The 11,585-nt window shown below is 42.4% G+C and overlaps 1 protein-coding gene across 1 annotated transcript; it reads left to right on the top strand.

The window, feature by feature from the left end:
• Positions 1–1,447: 1,447 nt before the first annotated feature.
• ap5s1 (adaptor related protein complex 5 subunit sigma 1) lies at positions 1,448–9,414 on the top strand. The gene is made up of 3 exons (XM_079528222.1): positions 1,448–1,723; positions 3,816–4,107; positions 8,271–9,414. The coding sequence occupies exons 1-3, from the start codon at positions 1,551–1,553 to the stop codon at positions 8,397–8,399; spliced, it is 594 nt and encodes a 197-aa protein (XP_079384348.1). The 5' UTR covers positions 1,448–1,550; the 3' UTR covers positions 8,400–9,414.
• The last annotated feature ends 2,171 nt before the right edge of the window (positions 9,415–11,585 follow it).

Here is an 11,585-nt window from a genome sequence, read left to right as displayed (position 1 = left end):
TTTGAATAGGCAAATGTATTTATTTTATAATAATCTTTGTCTGATGTAGCTCTTTAGCAAACACTGTTTTTGTCATTTGAATGTGAAAAATTCTGGTAACACTTTGTGGTAGTCATCGGTTGTTGGTCTTGCAAACAATTACCTCTCGCTTACTTCCACTCAGTGTAGCCTATATGTATCTTAGTCAATCATTACACATGGCAGTGATATCTCATGTTCACAGCTCTTGAATGTGAAAGTGAATGTTGACAAAATGATGTAATAGCTGTCTTGGGTGTAGTTGTTAAGTGTGTGCCTACATGTTAACACCCACACCAATCATATTATCACCATCAGTTACTACAATTCATTCAGGTTATTGAGGAACTGGTATTGACAACGGAAGATGAATATGCCTTCTCTCTCTTCCTCCTAAGACTTGTGTGTGTTGAGAGGGGCCGTGCATGCATGGGGCCTCTCTCAGACTTAAGGAAGTGTGACCATGTAACAGCTGTTTGTTTGCTATGACCTTAATGCAAACACCAAGGCTAGCTATGACCTGATGATTCTGGGGTCTTCTACATCAAGCTCCTGCAACATCTATCTGTCTGTCTGTCTGTCTGTCTGTCTGTCTGTCTGTCTGTCTGTCTGTCTGTCTGTCTGTCTGTCTGTCTGTCTGTCTGTCTGTCTCACACACGCACACACACGCACGCCACACACACACACACACACACACACACACACACACACACACACACACACACAGAGCCGGATTTACCTTGCTGAGGGCCCCCGGGCTGGAGCAAATTTGAGGGCCCCCCTTGGGGCGCGCGGCGAAGCCGTGCGTCCCGCGATTTGGCCGAGCGGCGCAGCCGCGAGGCCGAAAAAAATTTGGGCTATTTTGTTTTCATTTTGGGGTACCCAGGCCCCTAAAAAGAGAGGCAGGCAGGCAGAAGCTCTCAATGGTTTAACCAGAATACAACTAAATACAATAACAATACACACATTTCACTTGAATTGGATTTCACTTTACAATTTTATAATTAAAAAAAAAAAAAAAAAAAAAAACTTTTTTTTTTTTTTTTTTTTTTGGGGCCCCCCTAGTCGGGGGCCCCCGGGCTTCAGCCCACCCTAGCCCAACGGTAAGTCCGGCTCTGCACACACAGCTTTCTTTCTCTTGTGAATGTAGATATCATCTCACTATGTCTATGTGACACACAGCAGCTGTTTTTGTAACTTATCGGTTCACAGCCAGTAAACGCGTTTTCATTCATTCTTAGATTAGATCATGTAAATTCATGATCAACTACTGCTGGGACTCCGTATTATAGGCTTCATTGTAGCTACAATTTGAGATTATATGCAATATGCTGCATCTCAGCTGCTTTCATTTTCCATTTCCAAGCGCCACCTGGTGTCTGCAAAACGTAAACGCAACAGCGTTGTTCTGAAATAAGTCATATGACCAACACGGAAGTGTGAGAGAACGGTTTGTGGTCTTATTTGGCATCATTTCTAACCTGTCCTAGGACCTAGCTGTTGAACAGTCTTGAAGTAAAACACAAATAAACATGGTGCAGTGTTTCTTGATTCACACAATCTGCCCGGTGAGCGCTCTTGGTTCTGGGGAGAGTCGTGTGTTGTATTCACGTGTGTTTGGACCAGATGAGAGCGTCCTAACCACGCAGCTTGGTCCAGAGGAGAGGAGACTCCTAGAGAAAGAGAAGTTATTAACGGTGGCCAGGTGAGTGCTTCATCTGCCACTACACTGATCAGGTGACGGTCACGGACCCCCATTTGATACAACTCTCTAATATCTCTGGGACACTGGGATAGTCTACAAAGGTGTAAGTTAGCAGCAATGGTATTAGTGCTATGGACCAGAGCTAGGCCGTCCAAAATTCAGAAAAGGTAACCGAGGGTCCCGAAAAGGGCTAGGTGTAAGTGATATTATTTTGTTAGGCTTGCTATAGTATTTGTTTTGTTTCTAAACAGAAAATGCATTTTTAGGTTGCCAGGAGAGAAAATTTATATTGGATACAGGATAAACAAGTGAAAGTGAAGCTGATTAATGGACTCTCTCTCTTGATTGAACCTCACCCCTGCCCACTTAGACAGGCTGGAATGGTGTAGGGCTGACGACAGAGTACAGCATCTTGCAATGGGTCTGGTCTAGCCGCAATTTGCAACTCTAGATTTTTTTATAATGGGATGAATCTAGAGTTGCAATACCCTCCATTGACTCCCCACTCATCATTTTGCGTTTGCGATCTGCTTGTCTTAAACGACGTTAAACTCACCAACATTGCAGCTGTAGTCCAAGCTTGAATTATTCTCTTTCAATCTGCAAAGCTTGTTTTTCATAAAAATCCCCCGTAGACATGTTATGAGCTACTTTCTGTCAAGAAATTCTGTGCAAGTGATTCTTTTTCTAAGTGCTGGAGTTTGGAAGCGCTCGTCGTAAGTCACTGAACGTCTGCATGCATCTGTTTCGCATTTGCACATAATGCAGGAGGCAGCAGCGCGACCCCTTAATAAAAACGAGCGCTTCCAAACTCCAACATTTCTTCTTCTTGACAGAAAGTAGCTCATAACATGTCTACGGGGGATTTTTATGAAAAACAAGCTTTGCAGATTGAAAGAGAATAATTCAAGCTTGGACTACAGCTGCAATGTTGGTGAGTTTAACGTCGTTTAAGACAAGCAGATCGCAAACGCAAAATGATGAGTGGGGAGTCAATGGAGGGTATTGCAACTCTAGATTCATCCCATTATAAAAAAATCTAGAGTTGCAAATTGCGGCTAGGTCTGGTCCAGGTCCACAAGATTCTATACACCACCAAGATACCCATGTACCTAACTGTCTAAATACTTCCTTAATGTCAATGAAGTCCACACCCACAACACCAGAGGGAGTTCAACAAACCATGTGCAACCCAGATTCGGCACAAACAAGGGACTAAATTCATTTCACTCCTATGCCACAAAAATGTGGAACGCCCTACCAACTGTCATTAAGACATGTGAATCCCTTGACTGACTCCTTCAAAACTGCTCTCAAAGGGCACCTACGGACGGCTACAATTCGAAACTGGCCCCCGTAATCTGAATCCCCCACCTACCCCTTTCCCCCCTCACTGTATATGTTTTTTCCCCCTCCTTTATGATGATTTCCTGTTTTTGGGCTATATAGAAGTGTATATTTGTACGTCTCTAATGTTATGATGAATTGAAAACGGTGGACCCTCTTGTGAACAAGTGTAATGCTTTATGGTGTCGTCCACTCACAGTTAACAGGTTTTGTATTGAGCTGTTGCTTGAAATGTACTGTAATTCTGCAAACTGTTAATAAATACTTCAATCAATCAAATCAAATTAGTCACAATATCTGTTAAGAATCCCTTAATACTAAAGTGTGACATTTCAAAGCTGTGTGCCTATGCTTGGATTAACATTGATGGGAAGTCAAATATGGTGTGGTTTTAACAGAGTTAAACACAACTACTTGATTATCATTATTACATGGAGAATGTGCTATTTACAGTTTTCTCTGGGAAGCTGGGAAGAATGAACCACTTAAAAGTTAAAACCCTCTAGAATAGATTTAGTAAACTGGACCTGAGTTGGCTCTGTACTTCACCAAATCTCTTCGCCAAAAATGGCTCATCTACTAGCTCACAACACAAGCACTTGTAGATCGGCTATTTATGGCCAATGTTCCCTCCAGAATATGGTTGCAGGGCCCTGGGGGTTCAAGAGGTTTAATGAATTTCCGTGAGTGCAAATAAAGAATCTTATCTCTCAAATTGAAGTGAATTAAATAAATTGAAATTCAGACAGGTGCGGAGTGCTGTGGTGCTGTCCAGGGAGGCTGCGGGCAGAGTGCTGTTGGAGGCGGTCCTCGGGGAGGAGGTGGTGGCCCTCCAGGAGGCAGACAGCGGGGTCCTCAGGCTGAGGGCCGGAGAGCCCTTCTCTGGGGAGAGGAGCGTGTTGTGGCTGGGCGTCCAGAGCCTGGGCTTCACTTTGGTCTGTGAGCCACATGAGAACCTGCTGCTGGCTGAGGCAACCCTGAAGAACGCCACCAGACACTGTCTGGAGGACCTCAGGATGCTGGGGCCTGGGAGTGAGGTGAACCTGATTCTTTTATATTCTGGCATAAAAGCTTGGAAGTTAACTGAAAATATATTGATTTGTACATTTAGAGTCAATAGCCAGGCTTAATGTCGCTGAGAGAGCGACCATTTATCAGCTTCCATTTCCATTTTTCCCTGCTCATTTCACTTGTTTATCCTGTGATCTGTTTGAGTTCTCTCCTCATTGGCTACATTTGATTGATTGATTATTTTATGTGTCATGCTTCCGAAGAAGCCCAGCCCCTATGGACTTACAGGACACTTTTTACAGTTTACATAAACAATGATATAAACCGACATGACGGTTTGCAAACAATGATCAAGTCAATACCAAACTGACTAATACACTCTAGATCCTTACAAGGCAGATTACATAATATACAACATAAAATAAAATACACCATTAGGCCTGTGACAGGAGACACAGTGACGTAGAGTCCGTGGGGGCCACGGGGCCTCGCCCCCCATGAGGAATTAGACCTTATATATATTCGCCTCGGTTCGTCCCGTTTATACTGCGCCAGGTCGCGCCGCGGCCGTTCGCGCAATTCTCGTCTTTGCATTGACTTTGTATTTAATCGTGCCGCTCTATCCCTTCCAAGTCTGAACGCACCTTTAACACCTCTTCTGTCCTGGGTGGGGGGTGGACCGCGTTGCCTGTCCTCTTGTACACAATGCAGATCAAATGCTAATCTGGTGGCTTGTTTTCACCTTCAGGTAGGGTATGCATACAGTACTGTACTCTGCTTAGGCTACTTGTTCACAATGAAACCACCACCAGCAAGAACACCCTGGCTGGCAACAGCGATGCCAGCCTGCCGTTGAAACCTACCGCCGACCCAGCGACAGAACACAGAACCTGCTGAGGCGGACAGAACTAGTGTCTGTCTACATTCACTGCACCGCACATGTCCTGAATTTAGTTATGCAGGATGTTGGGGCTGGGCCCCCATGACGATTATAAAAACATTTCGTCTCTGAGGAGACACATGTACCTACTTGAAGAGCTGGGATTGTCTTCTACTCCAGGCTCTAGAAACAAACTGGGCTGTCCTAAATACTTCATTATTAAATAACCAGTCTAACTTCTGTCCATCTTCCCAGAATAGATCAGGATTTCTTTGTTGCATTGCCTCAAATAGTGGAACCCTCAAATCATCATACAGGGTACAATAAAACATAAAATTCAATTCATTTTCCACATCATTTAGGTCACATACATTACATAATATATTCTCTTCTGGCACTGCTGAAAACCGCCCTACCTCAATAGCCAGAGGCAGGATACCAGTTCTCAGCTGGGTACACAATGACCGCTGGTCATTGTATGCCCAGCTGAGAACTGGTATCATACAATCGGTATCCTGACCTGAAAACACCAGTGAGAGTAAATGCACAATGAGAGAAAAAAAAAATTTAATCATCAAATTACTTTGGTCTTATGTTTAACATTGCCCACCTTTGTTGTTGAGTGTCTGAACCCCCCAAAACAATTGGGTCTAAATTAGGAGTATTCAATCCAGAAACAATTGTACACCCAAACACTACTCCCATAAAAAATATTAGGGACACGTGGTGGGTATTTATTGTTCTACAGTACTGCAGAAATCTACAGTGTTACAACCTCTGTAGCATTATGCTGTCCAAATTAATATAATGCACTTCCTCATCCCGTGTTCTATTTAATACATTGGAGCTCCCATGCAACTTGAGATTCATGACTTGGGAGATGCATAATTCATGGTCCTATTTTGCGCCTCTGCACTTACGTTTATCAACCGTGGAGCTCATTATGCCATGATAGAATAATTTGAGGATGATAGCAAGTATGAGGAAAATCCTCTGCTGACCACTTCTTTCCTGGAAATGTGTAGTGCCCCCTTCATTGTCCTATATATACATTTGTGTGGCTGTCGTAGGTAGAAAGAAAAGCCAGGCAACAGTTGTAAGGAGGTTAAAAAGTAATACAGTATATTGAATGTTCATAAAATATAGTCTACATTGTTTAGTGTTTAACTGAAGTAATTAAATACAGGGACAAAAACGTGCGAGTCCTGTACATTCATTTATTCTTAATTATTTTTCCATCAATTGAGATTGAGCAGTCTCTTTCAATCTCAGTCAACTGCATAAGCCATAAAACAAATCTAATCCAATTGATTTCAACATTATTATTCGCCATAAACTCAGTTTATGATCTGTGCTTCTGATAACATTTTAACTGGTGGGAATCTCTTATTTGAACAGTGTTTCACCAGTTTGAGCGCACCAGTGGTGATGCTAATGCAATTGCTCAAATGATGGCAACTCAATTTCACACCATGGAAGGTGGCGCTTAAAACAAACAAAGCACCGGCGGTGAGAAATGACTGCAGTCGAACAGATTTGATCACCGTTGTAGCTGTAGCTTCCTGGGACCATTAACACATTTAGGCCCCACGTCGAAATTAAGTTTTCTGAAAAACCTTATGTTTCTGTATCAGTGGTGCTCAATATTTCATGTCAAGGACGCCAAAAATGATATGTAATTGGCCACCGACCCCCATCTGAAAATATGTTGTTCCATGGACCTCCCCAGAAGCAAAGATTTGAGTTAAAATGTTCACTCTGTAATAATATATATTCAAAGATTTGAGGCACATTTTCACGATTTTTAAAAAATAGCAGACCTACAAGTTCATAGCGCGGCACTCGGTGCCGCGCTATGAGCTTGTAGATCTGCTATTTTTCAACAGCTAAAGCATAACATAATGCTTAACAACTCAGTTTCCACTTTATGGTAGAGCACGACTACTATATAATATCGGTCATTATTTTACCATTCTGACGACATCGGTATCTGCAATTATGCAGCCGATATGTTCCAATCATTATAGGTTAAACAATGTCGAAACATTTTCGAAAAATAGCCGATCTACAAGCTTCAATGTGTTGCAACGCGATGCACTGTAAGCTTGTAGATTAGCTATTTCGGTACATTATGAAGTGAAGTGGTTATTTGTTTTTATTTATTCGATTGCTTATAAGTAAAGCCTTCTCAAATGCAATATTTAATCACATCATCACCATCATATCCTTTATTTAACCAGGTTAAAATACTCATTGAGATTCAAATCTATTTTCCAAGTATGACGATGACAAGATTCAGCAACAATGGACAAACAATACAGTATTGTATATATCACACACTAGACACAAGTGAACACAATATCTAGTTAACACCCTGAGCGGCATAAACGGAGTTCTCCGTCCTATCGAATAGTAACGCCCAGCGCTCAGGACGGAGATTAATAAAAGGACGGAGATTTATTGATCGCATAGCTCCACAGGCTGGGAGCGTCTGTTGGGCAACATTCGATGTCATTTCCGGTTGGGACGTCATCCAAAATGTTCCCCCCCATTTTAGCCGATCAGATCGAAAATCTTAAAATGTGAATAAATCATTCCGTCCAATTCTAAGCAAAGATTATGTTTTAGACGGGCCATCGCGGTCCCGTCGCTAGTCTCATTAGAATTAATCATACCTCCCGTTGTTGTAGATCGCCTCGGGGGTGTTTTGGCTACATCTAGCTACTTCAGCTACATCCGGGATAGCGCCTGGATGTAGCTGAATGTGCTCCGTTGCTGCAAATCGCTGGGCGCTCTGATTTAATGGTCCTAAATACCCCCGGGCGTTCGGGGTGTTAAAGTGCAAAACAGGATCGGGAAGTAAAATGGTTACAAACAACTTCTAAGTGCAGCAATTGACAACAAAATAAGCGATCATGTTTGCCAATAGTACTAGTCTCCCTATCCAGGCTAGATTTAAATTTCCCCAAAGTGATCTGCTAGGATAGCTTCTGCAAATCATTCCAAGAAGAAGAGGCAGCATATAAAAGCTGTCTATAGGAGTGGTACAACCACTCCTATAGACAGCTATGTGTGTGGCTGGGTCCCTGGGTCTGTCTGTCCCTGTGTTCGAGCACGAAAATAGCGTTATAGCTTTTGTTCACCACCAAGTGTCACTGTTGCACAGCCTAACACACAGACACACACAGGCCAGGGAGGAGGGCTAGTACAGTACAGTACAGTACGTACAGCACGTACAGCACAAGTACAGCACCACTCACTTCAGATGGGTCTGATTTTTGTTTTCAAATCCCATGTGTTGCTGCTCAGGTCCTGCTGAAGAGCGACCGCATTGATGTTCTGCTCAACCGGCTGCTTCCTCACGGACAGCTCCTCTTCCTCAACCACCGTTTCGCTCAGAGTTTGGAGAAGGAGGTTGCTGCCTACATGGCCAAATGAGATGCAACAGCCTTCTTCATACAATACTCTGTCTTGGTGTGAGGGAACAGCTCTTCTGAAGAAGCTCTGCCTTCTTCAAGCTGTTTGAAACTCCACTTCGCTGCCCTTTTAGATGAAGTTTTGCAGCAGATGACAGCGTGTGACACGCTGAGACTGAAAGTGAGAGTACACCACATGATGAGTCGGTGTATGTACACCTTCCTGCATGCAAGATTTTAACTCGCTGTAAAGCTAATGTTGATCAGTGTTCAACCATCCAGTTGATGTTTGGACTGACATTGAGGAAACACGGTGACCCTGGCTCTAGGAAATGGAACAATGAACTTATGAGGACAGGGTTTTGAGTCACCAACACTCCGAACACAAATATCTCCACTGGTCACTATTGGTCGACTGGCCAGTGTGTTTCTCATATGCAGTCTCTATGCAGACCAACTCTGGGTCTTCTTGGTTGGAGTATCCTGGCTGTGTCATCCTGGAATGACCGTGGAGATAAAAAGACAATGACACGAGAGAGGTGGAAAAGCTTGTTTAATCACTTTCAACCTCGCATCTCTATTTTGGCCATTTAAAAAATAACAAAAATAGCTCTATCTACTATCTCACATCTGTTGTAAGTGGCTAAAGCTCACTTCCCACTAGCATCAATCACTTGTCCATCATTTATCCAAGTCATACAATCTGAGAAATTGTTACTTTAATAAGTCAAACGTAATAAGTCAAACTCTTGAGGAGAGTGAAGCGGGCTGTCGTCATGTCACTGTATAAACTCAGGAGTGAGTTTATGCCAGCCTGTATCGAGCAATATCATACTTGAAGTGTCACACTTGTGTGAAACTATCTGCAACTGCTCCTAAGTATTGTCTTGATTTGAGGGCAAAACTGTGAAGCTAACACAAAATATTTTTTGGAACATAAAGAAGGAAAAGAAAGTTTGTACCAAGGTGTGAATGCATCCATTTATTTTTGGCATTTTAAGTAACCATGCAGTGAAATAAAGGATAAAGTGATAGGAGCATTTTCATGAACTCTTGAATTCATTCTAGTTTGGTTCACCTAATTGCATCTATAAAATGACAAAATGCAGAAATTAGAGGGGGAAGTATTGTGAAGATGTGCGATATGTGAAAGAATACCCTGGGAGGCTTATTAAAATATCTCACCTCAAAAGATACACAAAGAAAGCAAACACAAACTGAAATAGGTTAATACCGGTACCTTTGTGTAAATAGCAACTTTCATATCCAACTAAGCCCAGGGGATGGCACTGTTGTTGCTCTCTAGCTAGCCAAGCTGCATTGTGGAGAGAGAGGACATTGTAGAGAACTGCTACTTGTCTTAGATTTTGGAATTTGAGTTATGAGCTAAACATTTATTTATTTTAAGTTTGAGCTGTAGAAATTGCCTGTATGAATTTGAATAATGTGCCAATTTGCCAAATGATAAATCTTAAGGTTGGCATGGCAACTGAAGGATGTGCATTTAACTGTCAGCCAAATACCAGTCCACCTCAAGTCACATAAGTCAATAGTAACCTTCCAAAATACTATATCTCCATTCACAAGCAACATACCGGTAATACCCAAAGTTCTAATATCTCTATAATAAAGTATTGTCATTTTTAAATCCAGGACTTGGGTTACCTACCTACTGCAAACCTTCAAAAATAGTAGTGTACCGGTATGTTATTTACATATTATAGATCATTTTTCACATCTATCACAAATTTTGTAACAAAGCCATTCTGTTAGTGAAGCAGGTGAGATTAGGGTTCTTGATTCCTCCCCTGAAGTATGCTGCATAATGTCTGGTTTATATGAGGCGTCATTGACAGGACAGGAATCATAGGATAAACTTGCTTGAAACTTTGCCAGAAAGTGCAGTGTCAGGTCAGAGAGAGAGCGAGAGAGAACAAAGAGATACCGTTCCTTCTCCACTAGGGGGCAATGTGCAGCCAGGCATCCGGTCTGCTAAGCCTGCATCGCTGGTAATGAGACAAATGACAGCACAAGAGCAGAAATGCTCTTAATATAAACTTAAGAAATAATGATTGCTGCTTTGAAACCGTTTTAAAAATGAGCTGTGAGACATCAAACAAACAGTTGCAGAAATTGTTTTCATGTGTGTGTGTACCCGGTTTGTAATCCATCCTATTAGTAATGCACAGTCATAGAAATTAGATTGGAGATGGCAAACAGCTGTTTGTGTGTGTGTCCACTGCATCCCTGTACAAGGCTTGAAAGATGAGAACATCCCTAAAATGAAACTACACCTACCCCTCTTTGAAATGGATCAGTTTTGGGGAATAATTAGGGTCAGGTTTAATTAAAGTGTTTCTAATTAAAGAGCCACTTCACCCCTTTTGCAACCAGATCTTTTTTTAATGTTGTTTGGGAGACAAGAAACACTTTCCTGGGGTTTTTACGTGGGTAATGTGTTTTTAGATATTTTAGTATTTCAAAGTGTCCATGGACTCCGTGATGTCATGGACACTGGGCTCGCTTACTTCCTGGACTACACTTTGGGCATGTACAACTTCCTGGTCTCAACTGCGCATGTTTCTTTCCTTCCAGGGAGCAACATGGAGTCCACCATACGGTCTTCGCATCCCGTCCTCTTTAGATAGTCCTTGGACTACACGTTGTCTCAGACACAGTGTTTTCACACCTAAGCGCAAAACAGCCGCGGACAGAAGAAGCTGTCCGCAGCTTCTTTTCCGAGTTTTTAGACAGCTGGTGGATGTAAAAGAAGCTCCACCTCCGCGGACGACTGCCGTGGAGAAGAGCGTTTCCGGGAATCTTGCCGTCGTGCCAGTTGTCCGCGGAGGTGGAGCTTAATTTCCATCCACCAGCTGTCTAAAAACCCGGAAAAGAAGCTGTCCGACAGCCGAAAACGTCCGCGGCTCTTTAGTAAGTCTGGCAGCACCTTAAGACAACCAGCAGTGCACCAAAGCATTATGGGAATTGTAGTCCAGAAAGGAAGTGAGCCCACTGTCCATGACATCATGTCATGGACACTTTGAAATACTGATATCTAAAAACACAAATTACCCACATAAAAAAACACAGGAAAGTGTTTCTTGTCTCCCAAATATCATTAAAATAAGATCTGGTTGCAAAAGGGGTTAAGTGGCCCTTTAAGTTAAAGCTGCAGTCCAGATGTTTTCTGTCTAATATTGTCTCACTC

This window comes from Electrona antarctica (assembly GCF_951216825.1).
Source record: "Electrona antarctica genome assembly, chromosome: 18".
In the NCBI taxonomy this organism is placed as follows: Eukaryota; Metazoa; Chordata; class Actinopteri; order Myctophiformes; family Myctophidae; genus Electrona; species Electrona antarctica.
Note: the sequence above shows the minus strand (reverse complement) of the source record. Positions and strands in the feature narration are given on the sequence as shown.

Bases quoted from the DNA above. Each gene is read 5' to 3' on its own strand.
- ap5s1 (XM_079528222.1), top strand. From the start codon at position 1,551: ATGGTGCAGTGTTTCTTGATTCACACAATCTGCCCGGTGAGCGCTCTT. The intron at 1,724-3,815 runs GTGAGTGCTTCA...ATTGAAATTCAG, and splicing joins AAGTTATTAACGGTGGCCAG to ACAGGTGCGGAGTGCTGTGG. The intron at 4,108-8,270 runs GTGAACCTGATT...GTTGCTGCTCAG, and splicing joins TGCTGGGGCCTGGGAGTGAG to GTCCTGCTGAAGAGCGACCG.